Source organism: Rhinichthys klamathensis, unplaced genomic scaffold (assembly GCF_029890125.1).
Source record: "Rhinichthys klamathensis goyatoka isolate OS25496 unplaced genomic scaffold, OSU_Roscu_1.1 h1tg000196l_1, whole genome shotgun sequence".
In the NCBI taxonomy this organism is placed as follows: domain Eukaryota; kingdom Metazoa; phylum Chordata; class Actinopteri; order Cypriniformes; family Leuciscidae; genus Rhinichthys; species Rhinichthys klamathensis.
This window is the reverse complement of record NW_026606722.1, coordinates 35,520-62,826: the sequence shown is the minus strand read 5'-3', so window position 1 is coordinate 62,826 and position 27,307 is coordinate 35,520. Positions and strand designations below refer to the sequence as shown.

Below are 27,307 nucleotides of genomic sequence, written 5' to 3'. Positions count from 1 at the left end.
CATGCAAGGCGCCATCCAGCTCGTCGGGAGCAGCCGGGGTTAGGTGTCTTGTTCATGGACACCTCGACACTTGGTCAGGTGGAACCGGGGATTGAACAACCAACCTTCCGGTTTGTAGACAACCTACATGAACCACTGAGCCACTGCCGCCCACATATATATAGAAATTGAGCAAGACATGCATCAAACTTATTGTTATTAATTGTTGCATAAACCTACCACTTTTGACAAAGGTGTGTTAAAATCAAGAAAGTGGTGGTTCATTCACGTTGTTGATCTACTGAATTTCAAATACTGAATTTAGTAAAGAATTTCCTAAATCAGTTAATTCATTCATATTTGGTCATAATTAAAGGTGCAGTATGTAATATTGACAGCTAGTGGTTGAAATGGGTACTGCAGTCAGTCAGAATTCTAAATATTGGTGAGAGTTTTTCCCTCTCCTCCTTCACAGACTCGCAATGTGCTGTGTTTTCCGCCAACTGGGAACCCGGGGTGTCGAAATACTATTGGGTAAATTGGCATTGCGCAGGATCACACGGACCAAAACAAAAACAGACATTTGGACACAGAGCACACATTTCAAAGTAGAATAACTGGCTGTAGAATTGTTTTCAGAGAAACACGTATTTGAACTTAGCATGTTTCTTAAATCTCTGCAAACTATTATGCTATTTTTGTGGTTTAGTATAGTAAAAAAAATTACATACAGCACATTTAATTTGAATATTTCCCCTTGGGATAAAATTTTCCCTTTGAATAGATAATACAAAATATTACTCTGTTGTTTTGGATCTGTTGGTAGTTTAAAGTAAAAGATGTTTCACAGGCTTTTATCTGTTTAAACATCAATTATAGAGCATGTTTTGTTATAAAACTTTGCATCCTTGTTTTATAACACCTCACCTCACTTTTCACATACTTGTTTGCACTTGCCACTTGTACACTGAATTAAGTGAAACATGCTTTCCTGGTATCACTAAAGACCATTTATTATTTTGTTATTTATTACCAGTTATTTCTGTCTGAATTCAGTTGCAGGTATGGCTTGGTTATTAATTGGCCACACAATTGCAAGAACTATGTTTACAAGATTACAAAGAGTGATTACAAACATTAGTCTCTGAAAGACCTACAAATTTTTAATTGGAAAACTCTTCTCTTGGATTGTAGCATTTGTGCCCAGAGCCTGCTGAGCAGGTCAGCCATTGTCTGGATATACTTTATACTGGACAAGGTGGAAAAACATCAGTGCTTTGGAGACAGAGTGTGTTTGCTCTGTTTTTCTTATACTCTTGTGTTTTCATGTTTGTGGTTTTGTGTTGTACCTTGTGGAACAGATTTTCTGCACCTCCGACATACTGCATGTTTGAAAGCCCATGAGACACCACTTTAGGATCTAAATCACAGATAGCACAAATTGTGTGTGTATGTGTGTGGGCAAGTGTGTGTAAGGCACCAGAAATTCTCAATGTGGATCTTGGGTAATTGGGCGAGTATTGCAGGGGACAGCCACAGAATCCAAACATATAACCAATGTGTGAGCTAATGAATCTGTGCTTCCATGTGTTGTTTACACGTGTGCCTTCATAATGAGAAGGATGTTTTTCTGCCTCCAGAGATTCACAGAGATTCACCTCTTCACAGAGATTAAACTGTGGTGCTAGTTGGACATGCTGGGATATGAGCCAAGAGGCTGCTCCACCAACTACACTGGCAGAAGTGCAATTTCTTCCTGAAGCAAGACATGTTAGGCTTGCTTTGTTACACATCTACACTCTTAACCTTGGCGGCATTGTGCAGAACCACACTTTGATTCACATACCCCTTTTCCACCAAAGCATTTTGAGAGCCGGTTCGGAGCCGGTGCCTACTCGCAAACCAGTTATTTGTGTTTCGACAGCCAAAGAACCGGTTCTCAGCCAGGAAAATTGGTTCCAAAGCGGCACCAACTATTTGCTGGACTAGAAACGTTCTTTTACCACATCATTCTTACGGCGGCCTAAGACGTATTGCGACGCACACAGTGACATAACAACGCCGTTCGCTGGGCTCTCTAGTCAGTGGAAAAACAAACAGGTTCTGAGAAGATTCGCAAGTTGAACCAACTTTGAACCAGCACCAGTTCTGAACCAGTTCTTTTTTGGTGGAAACAAGGTAAAAGAGAGGTCAGAACGCAATCTGATGGAATGATAGGTGAATGACAGGAGAAGCTCAGGATTCCAATTGCATGTTTAGTGGGATAAAGCCAGGTGTATTTTTGTCTTTTTATTTGGTATCTCTTTTACAATTATTTATTTATTTATTGTCATATTGTCATATTGTACAATATGACCACAGCGAAGTCTTGAGTAAAATCCATTCAGACTGTGCAACACCTGATCTTAACCTTTGGTCATGACTGACAGCATTGACTAGGCCAATTTTATGTCATTAGTCCGTCACATACTGACAAATAAAAGCAAACCGTCCTGTAATGCAGGCTGGTGCTAACAAATTGGTTGGTTGTAGTTTGTGCACTGATCAAGACATTGTACCAAATGGTATTGTCAGCCCCTTGTGGTCCTCCACCAAGACTGCCTGCAACATGGACTGTTGGGTAATAGTTCACTATATATACTGCACCAGTACAGTCTAGGTGAAATGGTGCATTGAGTTCACATAAGGGCCACTAAGAGAGTGCTTGTGGTCACGAGACAATATCAAGTGCATCATTTGAGACTAAGTCTAGGTAAAGACATTTACTATAGCCCTTTTCGCACAGAGATTCCAGGAAATACACCGATAATTTGTCCTGTGATCGTTTGATTTTGGTTCATTCACACTGCCAGTGATTTTCCGGAATCTGTTCGCGCGTTTACACACATCCCGTAAAGACACGTGACATCGATGTGATGTGTAATGTCTCCACAGTGTCTTAAGTTTGCTTAAGATCTGCGATTGCTCTCTCGAGAAACCACGCTCGTGCATTTTTTTCTGATTCGTTCATAAACTAGAGCATCGATTACGGGTTTTGTTCACACAGGGACTGATCCCGGCAATGTTACTCATTCCTGGATCGATCCTGGAATCAATCCCGGGACGTGTTTGCGTCCACACAGAAGGAACTCTGTGGCAATTTTTCCGGGCTCAACGGGCTGTGGCTGGTTCTTCACTCGCATTTTGTAGAAATTCAAGAAGTGTCTTTTTTGCTATGCAATAAATGAAGTCATTGACAATGTACTAACTTTCTATCAGATTTTTTTTTTTTTTTCAGAAATCCTATTTGGTTAAGACTGTAACAAAAGTCCTCTTAACTGAATCATGGAATTGGAAATGTTAAATGCAGAAAGCAGTGAAAGCAATATTTAGTCCAGCATGTTTGTTAACAACATGTTCTTAGTTTCCTTAATGTGTCAAAAAAAACTGCTTTTCCGCACACACTTTATTTTTGTGTGTTAGTATATTGAATTGAAAATGTTTGCCACGCATCACCCTTTATCAGCGCATTTCTGTAATGAAGTTTTTTAATGAAGTTTTCACCGGCCTGGAATTCCATTAAGGAGACAGTAACTGTGGGACATATTGCTCCAGAAGATGCAATTTGCCCATAATGAATTCATACGTAAAACACCAGACTTTCAAAAGCTTTCACTGTTCATTAAAAACAGTCCATTTGTGGCGTAATTGTAATCTCACTACTTTTAGCCTTTTTCTTAACACTAATGCCTAAATGCAAAACACTCCCTCACTCTATCAACGCTGCAAGTAACTCTCAGCCTACCTGCCAATTCGGCAGCATTTAAATGGACGTGTGCAATCGCTTAAAGCCCTGACACGATTAAATTTGGTAAATAGCTTTTTTTGTTTGTCAGGCATTCGCTAAGCCTACTCGTGCAGGGTCCATTAGAAACGTGGTGTTGTAAGGACTGAATGGTGTCTCTTGTTACTTAGCAAATCCACTGAGTGGGATAATTGGCTCCCTGGGGTGCAGTGTGGATGCAGTATTTCATGGCATCCCACAGCACTGAGAAGACATGGCATAGGAGGACAACTCCCTGAAGACCGAGCTCAGATCTGTGTCCATCCTCACGAGAACTACGACTGGAGACACTGAAGATCTCTGAGTGAGATCCTGCGGTTTATTTGGGTCAGGATTTGACTCTATCCCTAAAGCATGTATTTTATCTAATAAAATAGAGCAGGGGTTTTCAAAATAGGCAGCAATCAAGTTTTGGGTTTTTTTTGTTACGTGTATTCAGAAAGAAATTCACAGAGACGGCCAGCTTATTTTGTTTATTTAATTGTTACACATATAAAAATAGACCCTTTACCGTTTTGAAAGATGCCTTTAATATTATCTGACGGAGTATTTTGAGTTGTTTCCACTATCTAAGCGCACAACGTATCACAACACAACATATCAGTTCTTCTCACATTGCTAACTTGACATTGCAGCCTCTTGTGAGACAACTAAACATAGAAAAGTTATTCGATTACTCTATTTTATTTGTCTGGTTGTATGCTGTGTCGGTCAGCGTGAGCATGCTGTGGTGTTATTCCAAACTGATTTATTCCGTATGTGAAGGATACTATTTTGAGTGGATATTGGGACACGAGAGAAGTACAAAGCCTTCTTTACATAATAAAGTCTAGTTTAGCAACCAAATGTTACACTGCGACTAACGATTCATTCGTGGAAACGATTCATGCTGAATAAGTGAGCGCACTTCAGTTTAAGTTTTACTCTAAATAAGTTTGTTAAAGAAAATAAGTAATTAAAATAAATTATAGTGCCATTCATTACAAATAATCTTTATTTTAAATGTTGTTTGTAATGAATGGCACTATAATTAATTTATTTTTGTTTTCTGGCCTACCATTAAATTTAAAGGATTTAGAGCGAGGGGAAGTAAAACTACATGTTTACAGTGTTTAGAGTTTAGTAACGGTTAGTTTTATATACCAGTATTTTACATTATTTCTGAATCTAATAATAAAATGTGACTTATACACCGATGCAACTTTTATGTTTTGTTTTTTTCTCAACAATGCAAGTTTGACCTGGTTCGAATTGTTCTACTTATTTTTCTGGAAAATACTGTAAATAATCAAATTTAACTGTAGCCTATTATTAAAAAGTAGCCTACATTTACAACGGGGACCGTTTGCACCAATAAAACAAGCATGTTCAGTACTCTCACACACATTAACTTTGGGATTAATCACTGTTATATTTATAAGGGGGTCTTTGGACAATTTTCTTCCCTACAAGGGGTCCTTGACTCCATAAAGTTTGAAAACCCCTGAAATAGAGTGTTGACCTAGCGTAGACATATTAGTTGGGGACAAGGTATAGGCTGACCCAGCGCAAGTATTATATGTATGTGATGCATTCTCTTTCATCTCACTCCCATATGTCTCTCTGTCTCCTGGGACTCAACCCCATCCGCTCGGCATGATGTCTCTTCCCCTTAAGGAATATCAACCAGCTGGGCCCTCAAGCCCAGATGTGCAAATGAGATGTTACAGTCATAATAACAAACGAATGGTGGTGAAAACGTCAACGATGGCAATAAAACTGCCAGTGCACCTGCGGTCTTGTTCCTTCTGCACAGGGCCCAAAAACTGCACAAACATGTTCATTCCTCATACTTCTTTGATCTCAATTGCTTTGTTCAAAAACCCATTGAGCTGCAGCATTTTAAGACTGTTCCAAAAGGTAGACATTTGTATGAATGGATCTCTGAAGGGAACTGACTCTCTTCAGAAAAGTTTCGATGGCGTTTTCTTTTTCGTCCTACCCTTGTGCTAGCCTGCAGTGGTATACATAAGTGCAGCGCTGCTTTGTGTACCACTGTATTCATGCTTTTCCATAACCGCCACCTACTGTCAGAGTTAAGATACCAGGTTTCTGCCCGATATTTAAAATTGTGTTTATTTCGATGGTAATTGTCTTTTGGTGTTTTACTATTAGAGTAAAATAATAATAAATATTAAGAAAATATAAAATTTCTCCTCATTGTAATTGGGCCTCCCTGGACGTGCGAGCATTGGCACGTGCCTGGAATATGCTTATGCATAAATCCGGCCCTGCCTATAATAGATCACAGAGATTCAGATGTTTTAGACCTCAGAGTCCTGGATGCAATTGATTACATGCTTGTCCAGACATTAGTAAATGGTTCTGATTTGAGACGGGTAATTACTGTGATTCAAAGTAACTTTCTAGAGTTTTGTCACTCGTTTTATCTTTTGCTATGGGTGTGATGTGAAAGCAAAATGATCCTTCTTCTCGAAGAGCCAACGTCCAGCTTATTTTCTTTGCCCTTTTGTGTTTGTCAAATTACACTTGGAAGAGATTGTTTGATTTTATATCTCTGCCTGCTTTTGTTCTCTAGTTGCAGGTTCATGTATAATGGATGAGGATTGTAAGTCTTTTTTTTTTTTTCTTTTTTTTTTCGGCAGCTTCAAGCTTTTCCCTGTATAGAGTCCCGTTTCAGAGGCTTGAGGGCCAAGCATTGATCCCAGTGCTCAGCTCAAGCTCTAGACACACAGCCAAGGTCTAAGAGTCACCATGAAAATTGGGTCACTAAAACTTGCATGAAAATATATAGGCTTGTTGGAGATTTCACAGTGATCTCAGACCAACTTCTAATAAATTCTGCATGAAGCACAATGATAAAACAAGAGCCTGATCATCTGAATCGTCACTATGGGGTTCTTAAAATCCACCATGTTTTCTGTACAGCTGAGGATTTATCTATTTGTGTCTTTTAAAGCAATCAAAACACCTATTCAGACGGTAATCGTTCCTCATGTGGGTGTCTGTAAAAATAAATGAGCATGGCACCTCAGTGATAAAAATGCATTCGGATGGCAATTTATTCCTGGTGGAGGAGCAAGTTTGGTGATCCTACGAACCGGGAAACGCGCTGCTTACGTGCTCAGTCGCATGATTGTATAAACATGGCATACGTGTGGATTAATAAGAATAAATTCATATTAATAATAGGAAAATAATATCCTATTTATTATTCAATCTCCTGTTTAAAAACAGGAAGATTGATGTGCTTTAGTCAATGGTTTTCTGCCTTGTATTTTATCTCAAAACGATGGATGTCATTTTGAAAATTTGGAAATTAGCCGTTATAAGTTAATAGTACAGCCTCTTATTTAAGTAAACATAAAGCTGCTTGGTTAATATTTGTTATGTATATAATTGCTGCCATAATAACGGCCCATTTCAAAATGTTTACGTGCTTTTCTTTTCTTTCTCCTTTGAGCGGGGATATGAAATAATATTGTTCTTTCAGCATTTCAGTAATGAAAGTGTAGGCTAGATCTTTCAAATGCATCCAAAGTGCAGCCGGTAAATTCAGACGGCAATAAAATCACAGACTAGCCCCTGTAAATGTTGAAAATGCCTTACAACCCCATGAGAAACAATTAGTGTCCGAATAGGGCTATAGTTCTGGAATACTGATATTCAGCATTCAGATTTCCCTAATTACTTAAACACTACATGAGTTTTACAGTAATCTAGCAAATTGCAAGAAATAAGACAAATAAAACCGATAGAACAAGCATACAACAGTGAACAGTAGTAGCAGTATAAAACATTGCATTTGTATTGAAATAAAGTAGTAATGTGAAACAAAACAATTTATTCTCATATTTCATAGTATTAGATATAATGCATTGGTATTGGATTCACTGTTATTGGTGACTGACTGAAAAGCTTGTAATTCAAATCAGCTGCACTTTTTTTTTCTTTAAGCCTTACTTTGTCTTCATGTTCAGTTGTAGTAAAGCTACTAAAATTATCCAGCCAAGAGCATTGAGTGGTTTTCTTTTCCTTGTCAATACTGTTCTTCGATAAATACATACAGCATAATAGCCTTTTAGAGTGCATTTACACTGTGAGATCTAGTACACAGATTTGATATTTTGACACATTCAATTGTATGTCCCATCTGTTTACATTTGCTGAAGACAAACAGACTGTATTTACATTAATACTTTGCCAAGACAGGCATTTTGACTGCTCAAGCTTATGTAGCTGCATCATCGTAAGCTCTTCGTAAGCTTTGTGCTGTCTGTTGAATTTTGGTATTAAATTCTGTACTAACAATACTGCTTACAGACTGATACTGGTACTTTTGACATCCCACCAGCTGGATGTTGCATTGTAAAAGAGTCAGCCTCACACTATCTTTCTCTATTCCTCCCTGCAGCTGGAGCGACGTACATCTTTGGAAAGGGCGGAGGTCTTATCACGTACACATGGCCCAATAACGAGAGGCCCAGCACTCGGACCGACAGACTGGCGGTGGGCTTCAGCACTACTATCAAGGACGGGATTCTGGTCCGCATCGACAGCGCCCCCAGACTAGGAGACTACATCATGCTCCATATCGTAAGTCCTGCCTCGCATAATGTTTAGCACTTATAATGGGTGTCAGGGTGGCCATTATACTATAGAGCTGACTATCACAACCCCCGCACTACATTATACACACTGTGAAACATGGGTAATGAGTAAATTGAAATGCATCATCATATCATAATTCGATCACTACATAAACTGTGGCAAACATTATTTATTATAAAGTGTATAAATGAAGTATAGTCTAGGGCTGTCAATCTATTGACATTTTTAATGACAAGCCAATTAATTCATTTAATTAATCGCACATACCAATATTTTTTCAGATTAAGGAGGTATTTCTTGTGGCAGATGAATACACTTAATAAATATGACAAAGTGTGTCATTAGAAGTCTTGTCCACATGTCTACATTAAAAGTATATACTGTATATATATACACTACCATTCAAAAGTTTGGGGTCGGTACGATTTTAAATATTTTTAAAAGAATTCTCTTCTGCTAACCATGGCTGTGCTTATTTTTATTAAAAATACAACAAAAATCAGTTATAGTATTAAATATTATTCCAGTGTAAATCAGCTGTTTTCTGTGTGAATATATAGTAAAGTGTAATTTATTCCTGTGATCAAAGCTGAATTTTCAGCATCACCAGTGTCAGTGTCTTCAGTGTCAAATGATCCTTCACAAATCAGTATAATATGAGGATTTGATGCTCAAGAAACATTTATTATTATTATCAATGTTGAAACAGTTGTTGGTCTGTCAGTTGTACATTTTTTTTTTTTTTTAGGATTCTTTGATGAATAGGAAGTTCAAAAGACTTTTGTAACATTATAAATATCTTTACTGTCACTTTCGATCAAATTAATTATTCCTTGAGAAATAAAAGTATTGATTTCTTTCCTCCAAAAAATAAAAATAAAATTCTCACTGACCCCAAACTTTTGAACGGTAGTGTATATATATATATATATAGGTAACACTTTACAATAAGGTTCATTAATTAACATTTGTAATTTATTAATTAACATGAACTAACCATGAGCAATGCATTTGTTACACTATTTATTAAATATATATCTTTGTTAAAATTAGTTAAAAATGCAGCTGTTCATTGTTTGTTCATGTTAGTTCATATAGTGCAATACCTACTGTAACAAATACAACCTTTGATTTTAATAGCGTATTAGTAAATGTTGAAATCAATATTAACTAAGATTAATAAATGCTTAAGAAGTGTTGTTCATTCTTAGTTCATGTTAACTAAAGTAGTTATCTAGAGTTAACCAATGAACCTTATTGTAAAGTGTTACCATATATGATATAATATATGATCCAGTTTATCCATTTAAAGGGATACTCCACCCCAAAAATTCTGAAAATCGTTCTTCAAAATATCTTCCTTTGTGTTCAGCAGAAGAAAGAAACTCATACAGGTTTGCAACAACTTAAAGTGAGTAAATGATGACAGAATTGTCAGGATTTTTTGGTCTGTACATCCCTTTAAATGTACAGACCAAATTGACAAGAATGCTGTCTGTTGTCTTGTTCACTGTTGAGGTGAATTATAATTAGATACATTCTTTATGATCTTGCTTGTGGTTTATTATTGTGACCTAAAAGGCATCAAAGTCAGGCGGTAATGTCATATTGCTGGAATCCTCAGAAGTGTTTGTAGTGTCTTGTTCACTGTTGAGGTGAATTATAATTAGATACATTCTTTATGATCTTGCTTGTGGTTTATTATTGTGACCTAAAAGGCATCAAAGTCAGGCGGTAATGTCATATTGCTGGAATCCTCAGAAGTGTTTGTAGGGGATTCTGCTGATGCAAGAAAATGGTGATAATGTCTGAAAGAAAGCCAGACTTCAACAGATTGAAAGTCTTTTTCTCCTTAACGTCTCTGTGGAGAGGTAATGTGCTCACACACCATCTGTTCCATGAAATAGCAACCAAGGCAACTCAGTTTGGAGAGGAAGTGAGAGAGAACGCAAGTCACTGAGATAAGAGACGTGTTTTTGACCCCCTGTGAATGGAAGGCCCTCATGGTGTGATTCGAGTCGACATGCTGCTGTTGAATTAGTTAGACATCTGCTAAAGCAGTGGTTCTCAACTGGTTTGAGAACTGAACGTCAAATGACTCCCCTACACCGCACTAAAACATAACCCTTAGTTAATACAGTTTGGCTTGAAATCTTTTAAAAGTTACTACGCCTATTTATTTCACTATCATAAATGCATGATTATTGGGTAATGCATTTGAATTTTTGCATTTTGGAGAAATTAAACCAATTAAAATGAAAAGTAGTAAACCTTCTAACTTAACTGTATTTTTTTAATAGTGTGACAGTTTATCTGTTCAAAAAAATGCGTGGAACTTGTATCTTTTTGAAGCGAAATATTTAGTTAAATTCAGCTGTTTATTACTTTGTTTTTGATTCAGGTAAGATTAGGGTGTTTCTCGTTTTATTACTTCATTTTGGGAACATGTATCTTTTTGAATTATATTGAGTAACCCTATAATCCTAATTGTGATCCGTATTGATTATGTACCAGATAAATACTCTTTTTTTTTATTTAAATACTCTTTTTTGTTTCATATTTAAAATATATTTCCCCTTAAATTGCCCTAGTGTATATATCTACTTTAACTTGGAAAGTTGCTGATTAAGTTACAAAGTAGCTTTTGCAACACTGGCATTTATCATTGGTGTTTACCTGTTATCCACAACTCCATACGAACCGACAACTGTGCTGAAGGATAGCGTGATCCTCTACATCTGCTTGTTTGTGAAGTGTTGTTTTAAGTCGTGAGATCAATTCTAAGTTCATCCAAGTGGAAATTATAATCGGGTTATCGTAGCTCATACTGTTTTCCAACCCAAATGATGAAGAACTGCCTAATAACATCTTCAAATCCCACTCAACAACGCGCAGCAGGAAAGACAACACTCAATATCCCATCAATTCAGTCAGAAGGGATTGTGATTGGACCAGAACTATGAGCCTATGTGCACCATGAGACTATACACACATCTAGACACACAAACACACTCTAAAGATTAACATCCTACTGTGAGGCTTCAGTGCAAATTAACTTACCGGCTTTAAACTGAGAAGAAGTGGGACATCATGGGAATCAACACAGCGAGCTTTCTTTGTCAGCTAATTCCTCGAAGCAAACACCACCTTTAGTATCTCAGTCAAATGAAATGAACCTTTCACCTGTTGAATTCACACCCTGAATATCACACTGATGATCCAAAGAAGGTTTTTCTTTTCTTTCTTTTTGTGCTTTAGCCAAGAACAAACTGCAAAGTTTTGGGAGTTGAGGCTGCATTTATTTGCAGGACTGAATCCTCATTGCATGCGTGTATGGATTTAACGAGTATATTTGTACCGTTTTCCAGTAATATAGCTAAACATTTCAGAACAAGATAAAAAAAAAATGATCAAGGCTTGTTTTCAGAGAATATATCTTGAATTAAGTTTAAACTAATTACCCTATTTTCATATATATATTTTTTTTACACAGTCATTACAACATTTTGGTGTCTTGTAGCTTTAAAGAAATAATGTGGATGGGCAATGTTTATTTTACACCAAACTAACTTTAACAACCAGTAATGTAGTATCATACAGCGATCAGTTATATAGTAAAAGACAGTGAGTTTTGTTTATGCTTCTTGTAAACAACATGCACACTGTTGATCGAAATGTGTGGGTTGCCCCAAGACGGCAGTGCTGGTGGGAACAACTATAGTGAAGCGAGACAGATGCTATCGCAGATTGAATGTGAATTTGGTTGTCTGAACCTTTTTTTTGGGGGGGGGGGGGGGATAATTTATGAAATATGATAAATAACTTAACACTCTGCATACAGAAATAAGACTGAAGAAGAATGACAGCCATATTAAGCTGCAGTAAATATGTGACCTTCATATTTCCCCCCCCATATTTTGTTTTTCCCTTATTTTTCTGTGTAATTACTCAATCAATATTTTTCCTAAACAAAGCGGGGGTGGTGTTGCTTATTGTTAGAGAATTTTAATTTACTCACATCCCCTCCTTTTTCATTGCCAGATCCCAGAGGAAAATCAAGCCTTAATGAGTTGTTCCATTGCGGGGCTAATGAGGCGTTGAAAGAGTTTAAATTCCAAGTCAATTTAACAGTTTCTGTAAACAGGAATATTATCAGATGTCTGATTTCAATCTGATTTATTTGAAAATAGAGCGGTTTCGACGCCACACTAGCTGCCTTTACTGTGGGGTACGAGGCCCAGTTCTTTCGAGTGTAGCAGAAGAGTAGGCAAGCTTTGGGACATACTACTCCGTCATAATTGTGTCTTTAACGGACAGCTCTTTCGCTTATTAGTTATGTGCATCCTATCACCATTTAAACTGCCCTGTTAAACATCTTGTCACAGTTAAAATCCTTCACATTTAATTAAATTTCCTAGCGCTAGAAATGTAGAAGCACGTTGATCTGCCAGTCTTGGGTCTTTCACGCTGAGACTCTCCTCAAGTGTTTGCAATTTGCATAATGATGCATTTAAAAGTTAATGACTAAACATATCTTTACAAATGTTCACAATGCTGTTGCAGATTAAATAACATTGAATAAATATATTTCCGTCAGGTTAGATACTTAATCACTCAAACCCCTTTATTTCAACATCTCTGCCTAACCGTCGGACTCGCACATCCTCCATGTTTGTAGTTTTTCAACACTTTGTATTCGTGTTTGTAGTTCTAATCGAGTCCCACACGCAATTTTAGCCGTTAGAGTCGATTTGGACTTCGGATTCTAACCGGAAAAAGTAAACCATCCGGGGATCTTTGGAATAGTCATTCCAACGTACTATGATTTGGGACACACTAGTTCTAATTTCGAATACCGTTTAGGACGTCTGATAGCTATCCAATCAGAGGAAACGCATGTGTAAACAGGTTCTAAGAGATTGATTGTGCAGTGTAGAGAAAATCATTGATTATAATGGAACTTTGTGAGATTGCGATGAACTGAGTGACAGTATTTTAGTGATTACAAAGGGACTCTTGGTCTTGGTGCTCTTTCTAGGCTATATAATTCATTCAGAATTTAGATAAAAGTTTAATTTTTGTTATGCTGCTAAGAGGACCGATGGCCAATTACACACACTGGAGAGTTTCGGAAGTGACATCGACATAAATGCGTGATTCACTCTCGGAATTGCAATGATTGACATAGTGATAACCATAGCACAAAAATAGATACGCATTAGGCAATGTTAATGCAGACTAATAGAAAAATATTCTAATTTTCATATCAGTATTTTTGACATTTTATTACAAGTATTTGTAAAAGTGGAAACTGACTTGTAATTAATCTTAAATGTCTCACTGTACATTGCTATTCGTGTTATGGTGGAGCTTTACTAGAGCACCCTTACCAATCTGTCCAAAAAAAGAAAGAAAAGAAATGCTGCCAGGGTTTCTAAATCATCAAACCATTGTCTCTCCACTGACAGTTAAAGCCTCTGTTATGTAACATTCTTTGAATATTATTCAACATCTCCCAGCAGGGACTGAATGTCCGTGCTGACCAGCCAAACCCTGACCTCTTGGTTCCAGATAATAGTGAATGTTTTCCTGGAGAGGTTAATGGACAGTAATCACAACCCTTTTACCAGTGAGATGCCATGCTTTACAGCACGAGTAATCAGCATATGTACAGAGAAACACTGAGCTTTTAACATATCTCAGAGGCACAATGAACCTTTTTAAACTGTCTGATCTTTTCCACTTTAATTCAAAGTTTAAATGTGAACAAAACAAATATACTGAACCGAGAGCAGCTGAAGAAGTGATTTCAAACAGGGCACTCCATCTAAATCTATCACCTTCAAAAACAGTGATATTCTCTCTCACTCTCACCTGCCAGTGTCTAAAAGTATTTGATGCCTTTTGCCGTGAAAAACTACTTTTCCGTGTGTTTAAGAAAAAAGCATTCTCTGTGTGTTTCACACATTCATTGGTTGAAGAGAATAAAGGATTGGATAATATTGTTGTCTTGTTTGCGGGTTAGGCATTTTAATCTACATTAACTTTTGGATTGTTTATGATTGCGTCTGAATGGGTGAAGTGTCAATACTGTGAAGTTTGTTTCTGAGAAACTATTTTAATCTGTTCTTAAGAACGTTTCTCCAAAACCCTAAAAGAAAATCCCTTATAAATTGAAGCGAAAATGTATCTGTTAGTTCCAGTCCTTTAATCTGATTGATCAACAGTACTGTGATCCGTGTGTGTTTGTTGCGTTCCAGACCCGAGTGTGTGTGAGTGGTGCAGAATGAAAGCGGAGCTGTCATTCAAACAGTGTAATTGTTCTATTGGTTAATTGATTGAAAAAAAAAAACACAATTAGAAAGCACTGTGTTTTTGTTCTTCCAGGAGATTGCAGTATTATTATTATTTTTTACATAATAGTCACAGCAATGTTTTCCTTGCACCTGGCTTAACAATGGCAATCCATACCACCACAGTACAAATCAGTTCTACCAATACTGTAGAAAGATTCAGCCCAGGCTCATTAGAAAACAGTACCAGTGCAACATCTCTGCAAATTCGCAAAAATACGTTGCGTTTTCCACGTTTCACAACTGTTTCAAAGTGAAATGTTCAGTGAGTTGCGCTAAAAGCGTGTTTTTTTTACGGAACAGAGTAACGTGAATATGGCAACGTTTTACGTTACATTTTGTACGTATTACCGCAGTTCTGCATTGAAATGCTCCGATAGTGTTAACAAAAGCAAATGTGACTTAAAAACGCAAACGTAACCATGGCATTTTAGCTTGTTTTTGAACTCGTTTTTGAGCTGTTTTATCGTGTCTCGTCTTTCACGGGATTCATACTTGATCTCTCCGCATCACAAGTACAATTCTGTACCAGCTGAGCTATCGAGCAAACTTGAACATATGGAGCCGTTTAATGATGCAAACTCCAAAATATACATACACTATGGTAAAAAAGTGTTTTGAGGTCATAACAAAATTGTGCAAGGAGCCGTGTGGAAACAAGTCTTTATTAATCCATAATCTGCTCTGTAATCATAATTGGGGGTGAAAAGTTTTATGCTTTATGTTTTACTGCCTCTAGTGTTCATTTCTGTTGGAAACTGCAGTGATATGTAAGTATTGGTACGTTGCAAAAATGTGACCCTGTCTGTGGAAACACAGCTAAAGTCATTTTTTTGTGATTCACTGTTTTCTATATAAAGTCATCCAACATAATGTAAAGAACATTCTGTGAAATTATAATCTTGATATCTTTAATATTGACTGAGTAAGGGCATGTCAAATATTTGCTGAATTTCAGGTTCATTTCAATTTCATGTTTTCGAGAAATTCCAATGTAAAATCAAGCTGAACTGCAACACATTTGAAACATTTATCTTGTCTATATGCCATATACCACATTAAAGCTGAGATTCTCCCATTTTCAGTGATATATGATACATTTATGTAAAACACAAATTTGTGTAAAACAGGTCTATGATGTGCATGTCCAAAAATCATAAAAACATTGAAATGAAATGATTATATTTACAGCTCTAGTCATCGCCATCATCCTCCGGAAAGTAATCCTCTATAAGACTTGTTATTTCATCATTTAAGGGGCAATTCCAGCGGGACTGGAAGCATATAAGCTGTTTAAACAATCAGCTATTTTCTGTTCCTCACGCTTCATATGTGCCGCCCTGTCAGATAGGAAATTCAAAGACCGAATTATTTCTACACGTAGCAGCCATAAAACGTCTTTCAAATAAGATGGTTATCTTGCCAGAATGTTAAGCTACAAAACAAATGAGCTGTTCCTGAAATTTTGGGTGACAAAAAAATCCAGACAGAAATCAGAACCCGGCTTAAGTCGCCGTTTTCTTGCCTTTCCTGATTGTCGCTCGTGCGGATTGATATTAAGGTCTGTTTGCACTTTTCACTGGTAGAAAAGAACTGAATTTCTGAACCGAATGATACAAGAATCAGCAGGTATTTCTGCACTGAAATTAAACCCAGAGACAATTGAAATCAATGTTTAGGAAGCCTATAAATGATAATAAGTTATAAATGAAAATTGGAGTACTATATCTCGAAGCCCTTGGTATAATCTATCATTTACAGCAATAAACACAAATTGCCATTTTTATGGCTATGACATTTTGACGCTCTTAATCTCGTTATTCGATTTTTCTTCTTTAGCCGGGGTTTCACAGGCTGGGTCACAAATGAGCCTGTGTTGGAAAGATTGATATGTTTATTTAATTAATTAATTATTTTATTTATTTGTTAACTCTTTAGTTTAGGGTCCAATTCTCACTATTAACTAGTTGCTTATTAGTATGCATATTGATATTACTATGATATTGGCTGTTTATTAATACTTATCAGGCACATATCAATGCCTTAATCTGCATGACCATATTCTACATCCCATAATCCCACCCAACACCTACACTTAACAACTACCTTACTAGCTATTAATAAGCAGCAGTTAGGAGTTTATTGAGGCAAAAGTCACTGTTAATAGTTAGTTAATAGTGAGAATTGGACCCTAAACTAAAGTGTGACCCTTTTTTTTTCAATATCGACTTGCTACCCAAGGTAATGCAGAAGAACTGGTGGATACCATATTAATGTAAAATTATTTTTCACTAGTAGCTGTAGCAACTATGGGAACACTGTCAGAAATATTCTGTTAAAAGTAAAACTGGCAGCCTTGGTTGCCAGAAGTTCACTGCAAAAAAATACACTGACAAGACAGGATCTCATTGCAGGATGGGATGTTAATGCCTGTATATTTCATTAAGCGATATAATGGTAGTATACCACTAAAATCTACATTTTACCTTACAATGTACTGATAACCACCATGGTAAAACTACAAGCCATGTGATGAATCATAGTTCATTACATGTGGCCTGTCCATAAAACAAGGTCAATAATTGTATATAGATAGTGCACAGCGTGATACACACAACACTAAAATAATGCAATAAACTTAGTAAATAACATAAAATGTAACACAAACCACCCTAATGTACATTGATGATAACAAAAATAAGAAGCAAAGTTATTTAAATAAAATATGTCACACACAGGCTTTTCTGAGAATGTCCTTTTACTGTTTTTCAAACTAACCCCATAAATATTTCAGTATTTTTCAGTAAAGTTACATATAATACAAAGTTAAACCGCTTACAATTTACAATTTTTTGAATGTATGGTAAGGTAACTTACTGTTAACCGAATTTTATATAATATTTTTTTCTGTAAAAATGACAAACATTTTAAGTGTATTATTGTGGAAACTATGATTAGTGTTGCAATTATAAATGGGACAATATTGTAATTATGTGATAATTACTGAAACAGTTTACCATAACCTTAAATATGTCCAAATACGTTTTAAAAACTTGATAACATTGATCTTGAGCTAAGCAACAGCTATGAAATGTACATAAACAAGAGACGTTTGAGACCTAACGCTCTTTACAAGTGCGCCGTGGGAATTCCAGAACCCACAATCTGACACTCCAAACATCATGTGCGAGTGGTGAGGAGAGATGTGGCCTGTCAATCATATGCTGGAGCCCTGACGGCTGCTGAAATCAATGCAAACACTCGGAACGAACAGACTAGAGCGAGAAAGGAGAGAAAGAAAGGTCGAATGAAGACAGAAAATTGGTGGCATTTCATCGTCTGTTTTTCCGTGGCTCTGGCAACAGCTTTCCTCCTTGATGTATATTTCATGGATTGAGTTAAAAAAGGAAACACGACAGTCTTGTTTCGAGTCTTTGACATCTTTTCTATCTGGGATCAGCTTGTTTTTCCTCTGCTTTTTTCTTGTTCATAGCTTAGTGTGAGATGGTATACTGTGACTGTGTTTGCGGATGTGTATGTTTGTTTGTGTGTAAGGGCAAAAGTCAAAACGGAGGCTGATAGTTTATGCAGAGATAGGAAAATAGATTGAAGAAATTGAAGAAATTCAGTCCTACTTATGTGTATTTTTCTGTTCTGTTCTTTATATTTTATTTTATTTTCCTTCATCCATCTTTCCAAACCAAGCTGAGTGGCTTTTAATAAATAAATCAAAACTGAAATATAACTGACTCTCACCCACAGATTGATTTAATTTCGGAATCAAATCAGCTTCTTTCCCTTATTTTATTATATTATATTATACACTCACCTAAAGGATTATTAGGAACACCTGTTCAATTTCTCATTAATGCAATTATCTAATCAACCAATCACATTGCAGTTGCTTCAATGCATTTAGGGGTGTGGTCCAGGTCAAGACAACCTCCTGAACTCCAAACTGAATGTCAGAATGGGAAAGAAAGGTGATTTAAGCAATTTTGAGCGTGGCATGGTTGTTGGTGCCAGACGGGCCGATCTGAGTATTTCACAATCTGCTCAGTTACTGGGTTTTTCACGCACAACCATTTCTAGCGTTTACAAAGAATGGTGTGAAAAGGAAAAAACATCCAGTATGCGGCAGTCCTGTGGGCGAAAATGCCTTGTTGATGCTAGAGGTCAGAGGAGAATGGGCCGAGTGATTCAAGCTGATAGAAGAGCAACTTTGACTGAAATAACCACTCGTTACAACCGAGGTATGCAGCAAAGCATTTGTGAAGCCACAACACGCACAACCTTGAGGCGGATGGGCTACAACAGCAGAAGACCCCACCGGGTACCACTCATCTCCACTACAAATAGGGAAAAGAGGCTACAATTTGCAAGAGCTCACCAAAATTGGACAGTTGAAGACTGGAAAAATGTTGCCTGGTCTGATGTGTCTCGATTTCTGTTGAGACATTCAGATGGTAGAGTCAGAATTTGGTGTAAACAGAATGAGAACATGGATCCATCATGCCTTGTTACCACTGTGCAGGCTGGTGGTGGTGGTGTAATGATGTGGGGGATGTTTTCTTGGCACACTTTAGGCCCCTTAGTGCCAATTGGGCATCGTTTAAATGCCACGGCCTACCTGAGCATTGTTTCTGACCATGTCCATCCCTTTATGGCCACCATGTACCCATCCTCTGATGGCTACTTCCAGCAGGATAATGCACCATGTCACAAAGCTCAAATCATTTCAAATTGGTTTCTTGAACATGACAATGAGTTCACTGTACTAAAATGGCTCCCACTGTCACCAGATCTCAACCCAATAGAGCATCTTTGGGATGTGGTGGAACGAGAGCTTCGTGCCCTGGATGTGCATCCCACAAATCTCCATCAACTGCAAGATGCTATCCTATCAATATGGGCCAACATTTCTAAAGAATGCTTTCAGCACCTTGTTGAATCAATGCCACGTAGAATTAAGGCAGTTCTGAAGGCGAAAGGGGGTCAAACACAGTATTAGTATGGTGTTCCTAATAATCCTTTAGGTGAGTGTATTTTCAGCTGATGAACGATGAAAACATTGACAGCCAATCAGAATCAATTCTGCTTTAAAGAGCTTGAGTATTAAAACGACAGACGACAAAGCTCGTGCTTAGAATAAACAGAACGATATCATCTGCTGGTGTGGACGCTAATATAGTTATCTGTATAGTTATCGTTCAGGGTGTTAACGGGCTGTTAATTAACTGAAATGTAATTCGATTACAGTAAATAATTACTTTGTGATCCGTTACACCCAACTCTAGTCTCAACCATCACAAAGAAATTGTCAAATAGCCTGATTATATAACTGATTATGATGATTATATAACACTATTATTAATTCAATTGGTTACACTTTACTTGAAGGGGTGTGCATAAGACTGACATACCACCTTCATAATCATGACATGACACGTGTCATTAAGTGTCATTTGCTCAATTATGACATTTTTAATGCAAATATGACATTGTTTGAGATGTCTTTGTTATGAAAACGTGACATAAACCAATACATTATAACCTGTCAGTGTCTTGGTAATGACAACTTGACATTACCAAGACAACATAAATTGTCATAAATATGTCATAAACATTACATAGCAGATTAATGATCAAACTTAAGAAACCACTTAGCTTTTTAGGTTAACATTACATTAAACTGTCAGGTGGTTGGTTTTGACATTGGCTGCCATGAGGCCATTATAACTGTCATGAATAATTTTCTTGACCTCAACTACAGTGGTACAAATTGAATTTGTCATTAAAATGTTATAATGGCCTCATGACAGCCAATGACAAAACCAACTACCTGACAGTTTAATGTAATATTAACCCATAAAGCTAAGTGGTTTCTTAAGTTTGATAATTAATCTGCTATGTCATGTTTATGACATATTTTTGACAGGTTATGATGTATTGGTTTATGTCAAGGTGTCATAACAAAGACATCTCAAACAATGTCATATTTGCATTAAAAATGTCATAATTGAGCAAATGACACTTAATGACAGTCGTCATAAACATGCATAAAACCTCCTTCATATTCGTGACATGTGTCATGTCATGATTATGAAGGTGTTATGTCAGTCTTATGCACACCCCTTCAAGTAAAGTGTTACCATTCAATTAACACTCTGATAAGGTGCATTTTGGTCGATCAGATCACAAGTGGACGGCGCTAAATACACGTGTAAACGGGGTCTAAAATGTTTTGAGCTTGTCCACTTTCGACCACTTCCAGAGTTGAAAACACATTAGACCGGATTGCTTTCGTAGTGTAAACGCTCATGTCGAATGCGTTTGAACAGCCACAAAAAACTATCTACTCTCCGCCTACTGACCTAAGCGTGCTAGCCAGACGGGATTTAAACTTTGTCGGCTGGAGACCCAAGTTTGGTTTGAAGACGAAAAATATAGCATAGCACAATGTTCTCTCACCATTCCTGATTTCTAACACACATTCACAGCGTAGAAACCAAAGCTTATGTTCTCTGTATGTATGACAGTATACATACTATTACAAGCTAGCAGGTTATCATTTGCAGAATGATATTGAATCTTATATTTCAAGGTTTAAAAAAATCTTACAGTTGATTTAATATATTGCAAGATGTCTTCAAGTAGGGCTGCGCGATATGTAAAAAAAAAAAAGCTTATAGGTAATCGCCCGAGTGGTGCACCACCAATGTGTCCTCTTTCATTCAGCCATCGTTCTGTACAGTACAGTCCTGGAGTTCTCTCATACACAGATCTCCTCACCGATTTTGACAGTTAAGTGCAGTGCCAAGAAATAATCTTGACATCTTAGAGCGTCATTCAACTAAATTCCCTGTGCAATGCATTCTGGGCCCAGCGGTAGCCGTCAGTCACTCCACACGAGTTCGCACATACCTGACATACGTGCCTGAGAGCTTCTCTTACAACTCGCTGGAGTAGCCATCAACATAGGACTCATTAAGGCCCGAAGTCCACTTTCAGTAGCTTCATGACTTGTGGAAGAAGTGCCTGTCAGAGACGCTTCTGTTCTCTTCTGCAGGGCTGTTGTTTGCCTTGAAGGGGCTTTTGTGTATTGTAGGCTGACATAAGCCCTGTGGATGTTGCCTTTGAGATGCTACAAACAGACGAAATGCCAGGGGCTGGAGGAGGTTAATGTTGATCAGAACAGGTTTGTGTGTGTGTGTGTTTTGTGAGGGGGTTTCTGAGTCCCTGAGGGACAAACGTGACCTAAGTGACTGTATCATCTTGGAACAATACAGATCCTCTTTGGAAAAAAACATAATTTTCTTAATCAGTATTTTTGTTTTCTTCTTAAGGCGAGACACTACAGGTGAATAGGCTAAAAAATTTAACTTACAGATATCACCATGAAACTTTACCAGTTGATTACTCACATGAATTGGAGAAAAAAATAAGTTTTTTGTAATTTTTTGTTTAAATATGCTAATCGGGCTATATCTAATTAAATATGCGCTAATTTGCCTATATTTTGAAGTGACGTTTTTTGAAGATGAAAAAAACAAGGTTCAAAATTATTGTTGCATTTTGTTGATATATTCAAGGAAAAGACATTTTCAGAGGGGATTATGAATATCTCCTTTTGTTACCCTGTAAATCAGAAAATACTGCCAATAGTCTTAAAAAATTGATTTCCGCCCTATTTTTAGGCATAAAATGTCATATAAATCAGGCCAAAAATTATATATCAACAAATCCCTCTGAACAAACCTTCACAATATAGTTAGGAATAGGACTGTAAAGTTTGGTGTATGTAGGTGCTACTGAAGTGGAAAATCGTCACTAGGAGTGTGAGAAAAAACTCATTTTGAGAAAACGGCCTTTAAAGATTTGTATGGCAAAATTCCACTAATTTCTATTGAAAGCCATGAATTACAGACAAAATATGCTTTAGGTCCAAGTAAAATCAATGTATCACACTGTTTAACATCCAAAACTCATCATTGCTTCATCCATCACTGATCATAACATCCAAAACAACACTTCAACAGTCCATCACACAGGTGAATATGTTTCTGCCTGAGGAACTCACAACCACTTTAGGATCCCACAATTACAGATTTGGTAAGTATTATATAGTAATTATATTATACAAAAACTGAAATGTGTTGTGTAATGTAATTGTTTTGTATATATAGCGTGTAAAGTATAGTATTATGTGATGCATGTATATAATGTCAGAGCGCGTCACGTGATGATTCTGAACGAATCACGTTGTCAGAAATTGACATCAGCCAATGAGATGTGCATTTCGAGTTAAATCGCTGGTTTTACTTTCAAGATTGGTTGCTGATAAACAGGAAATGACCATATTTGGATCAGATAGCGTTGCAAAGGAGAGAGAGAGCTTTCTAACGGTGTGTGTGATGACAGGGTGCAGATCGCGACCGCGGAGCAGAGGGATGATTTAGAACGCCAACTTTTGATGAATTTATGTGAAATCTACACACGCAAACAGACAAAGTGTAGTAAAATAAATACCTAAATGTGTATTTTGGACTTTTTTTCAGCACAAGTCTGAAAGAAGACATGTTATTGAAGACAAATAGCCCAAAATCTCAAAATTGACCAATGAAAAAAAAACGATGTTTTTGCCTGCCGTGTCTCGCCTTAAGTACATTTAAGTTACATTTAACTGAAAATCTTTCAGTGTCATGCAAGGAATCGTTTTCCCGAGGGGTAGAAAATCTTCTACAAAGCATTAATTTATGGAGAAGTGGGGGAAACATCTTTATTAACACATTTTTCAAATCAGCCATGTAGCAATAAGCCTCACGCTTTTTTTTTTTTTTTCTCTTATAGTGTATAGGCGTGAGATCAAGATATCACAGCTGTGTATGTGTGATCGCTCCTTTTTTCCTATTTTTAACTGCATTAGGAAGAGGAATGATTACACATTGTCTGAAATAGCCCCAGTTATAAAGCATTTCTGTAAATATCAAAAATGATCATACTAGAGGCACCTACTCTGGATTTTTTGCATTTAAATATGATCTAAAACTACTAGTTTTGTACCTTTAAAAAAAAAAAAAAAAAAATTAAATTATATTATTAAAATAGCGTTTTAAGTGCAGTTTAATCGAAAAAAATTCAGAATGTATTACCATTTGGTGCGACTAATTTGTTCTACATCATGTTTCTTTTGGGGGTTTTTTATTATTATTTTTTTTATCCTCAAACTCTCTGTTTATTTCTAGGTTTAAAATAAACTACCAGTGACATAAGTGGTCAAAATAAAAGTCACAACAACAAACGCGGCTTACGTCACTTCAGAGCCCTAGAGGAACATTTATGTATCGGGGAACCACCCTGGTGGCTAGTTCCTAGAATTAAGTTCAAAGAAATTATGTTGGTAACGCTTCCTTTTACAGTCCTGTTACCCATGTACATATTATGTACTTATTATAGTAATTAAAATTACTGGGTAATAACTAGGACCTAGGTAACTAGGTACTAACCCTGAACCTACCCCTAAACCTACCCCTAACCCCCTAGGTAAGTACACTGTAAGTACACGTAAGTACTGTACTGTAAGTTCGGGAGGATCACTTTCAAATAATCTATCCAATCAAATCGTCATCAGCAATTGCCAGGCCTATCCTATCACCATTAGAGGACGCATATATAGTGTATATATACAGTATATATATATACAGTCGACTCACCTACATTCCTTGACAGTTTTAAGGATCCCTCCAGCACCCCGACTCCTCACTCTTGGCTTGTTCCGACCACAGCCAGGAATACGGGGGGAGTACTCTGGGTTCGGGCCAAATACGAGCCCGGAGCCCTCTCCTCGGACAGCACAATACGCATACCATTTATTCTGACTTGTTTGTAATTGTGAACTCATGAACTAGCCAATGCGTAGGGATTATATCTACTATGTATATTCATATGCATATGATGCATGTGTTTGTGCGCACACATACTGTATGTGTTATGCTGCGTTTATGCCATGTTGTAATCACCATAATTTCGAGATGACACCACGTGACATTCTATTCAGAGCTGTTCACATGCTCAGTCTGAAAATGATGTGTTTCTGTGGCAACACTATTAATGCCTAAATGAAAGTGATGCGGTCAGGTGGTACAGCGGTCACATGGTACAAGTAGGAGCTCTCAGAAATTTCCCAGCTTACAAATTGTAATTACAAGCTCTACGAGGACGTGAAAGCAGTTGAAATCTCGTAATTACTGTAATTACGACATGGCATGAAATCACATGATTTGCATTTGCTGCTACAACAGTTACAGTTATATGTTGGGTTAGGGTAATGGGTCAGTGCAGGAATCTAAATAAACACAGTGTGTGAATATTTCATGATATATTGATCAAGGGGGATTGATCATAAAAAAAGTGTTCACTCACTGAATTTGTTTTAAAAACGTGTTTAGGTTTATTAAGGGGATTACGAAGAGGAATGACCATAAGCTCTTTAAAAATCATCTGTCACATGCACAAAAGGTGCTTTTAACTGTGTCGGCCTACAGTAGAACAGTTGACAGTCATTTCCATTGGGTCGCTCTTTGATGCTCTCTGATCTTCTGGCTTCATGGTCAATGGATGGCTGGAGGTATGTGCGTGCTCCTAATTTGCAAGTCAAGTTTCTAAGACAGCTTGCTTTTGAAATGTCCAGCGCCCCAAAGAACTAGGGCACTCACAATGATCATGCCCTAATGCTATTCCAACCAAGGAGACAGGCGACCTAGATTTGATTCACTATTTATCCCGCCATTTTACCCAGTTTTGTTCTCCCTCTTTTCTATCGGAGAGATCCTTCTAAATCCATCTCATGGAGAGAACATACGACTGGTTGGCCACATGTCACGTCCTGTCTCCTCTGATGCAGTGCCGGGGGGTGTTTTTTTTAGGGTGGACTGCATTAAAAATTGGCTGTTTCACAGCATGGGGTCCTTCCACATTATAAATAGTCAACCGTTTTTTGGGGGGAGGAGGAGGGTTGGTTCAGATGGTTTCTGTCTGTAACCTTGGATTTTAATCATTGCTTCATTTAGAATTCATTTTCATCTTTTGCCATTGATCATTGCTTAAAACTGGACAAGGATTCATTGATTAGTGTGAGACATATTGGCAAAGCTCATCAACGCAGCAGGAGGCTGGTTACATGCAGAGCAAGATGAGGTCTTCACATGGTAATGGCCTCTTACTGCGAGAACTTTTTTGATGTGGGCATGCTCTAGAGACTCTGATATGAGAAATAAATGTGCATTAGTGTGCTATGACTCGAGACAAAGAGACCACCACAAATCACAGGAGGACTTCTCCATGAAAGATTTTCTCATCTTGTTTAGACAGCAAGGAGCCATTTATCTCGAAGACTGGTTTTCACAGCACTTTCACCACTACATTACTGCCCTTCTCTAAGATTTGTTTATTTCGCTGGAGTTTAATTCAGATTAGTGCTGGCCAGACAGCTGCCTGTGTCTGCAGTCTTCTGATGCTTTGGCAAGCACATCTTGGACTGTTAGGGAGCGTGAAAAGGCTTCGTTTTGTGCCTCGTCAGCACGCCTGACGTCTTTTAGTAAGACTCCATAGCTGGAAAACATTCTTACAATGCAACGGCAGGTTGCAGGTACTCAGCCTCATTTTTGGATGAAAATTTGCTGTGCTCTGCTGAAAAGGCTTTTTTAGACCGAATGAATTTCCATGCTGGGTCAAGATGGTTTGACGCTGGTCTTGATGGCTTACCTGCTAGACAAGCACCAGACTCACACTAACCAGCTTATGTTGCTCTATGCTTTCTGAAAGAACATCAGATACTCTGATCTCCTGAGATACAAACAATCCAAACACAATGTATGAAACAAACTACAGGCATCTGTCTCCACACCCCGCAGAGTGAAGATGCAGGGAAGTTTCTTTCTCTCCTCTCCTTCTTTCACATTTGTTCCTTCCCTTTACTCAGTTCACTCAAAATGGTTATGTGCAAAATTCAATGTTGCGTGTGAACGCAAGTGATTGTCAGATGTTTGGTATCAGTTGATTTGTCTCTGTGTGACTGGTACAATGGTCTCATCCACATAGAAGTAGACTAAATAAAAATGTATGAGTTTATGGATATTCCCAGAGGAAAGAAACATCTAAAATGAGATCTCTTTAACATCTCAAAGGTTTTTCCTATACAAAAATGAGGTTACTTTAACATCAAATGGAGACTTTGGTTTGAGTCTCTTACTTCTCGCACTTGTCTCCTGAGACAAAAACTCTAACACTCTCACAATGATCTCTCATTATTATCACACACTGTGCTCAGATCGTTCTCCTAACCTAGAGACTCTGGAGCTCTCACTTTTGTCTTCTCTAAATAATCCGGAAACATCTCAACAACATCCTGCACTGTGCTCATTTTTTTCTCCTGAAACTGGAGCTCTCATATTTCTCTCTTTTAAAGTTTAGAAGAGATCGAAACAACATCACACACTGTGGTCGCTCACAGTTGTCTCCTCTAAAGTTTCAGGCAAGATCT

General features: G+C 37.4%; 1 protein-coding gene across 1 annotated transcript in view; it reads left to right on the top strand.

Annotated features, from left to right (window-relative positions):
• The window catches only part of nrxn3b (neurexin 3b), a gene marked incomplete at its 3' end in the record, with an annotated part of 321,495 nt that overhangs the window by 267,389 nt on the left and 26,799 nt on the right, over positions 1–27,307 (top strand). Inside the window, exon 17 of the mRNA XM_056262867.1 lies at positions 8,217–8,398. Within this exon, the coding sequence (XP_056118842.1) occupies positions 8,217–8,398 (182 nt within the window). The remainder of the gene's footprint in view (positions 1–8,216; positions 8,399–27,307) is intronic.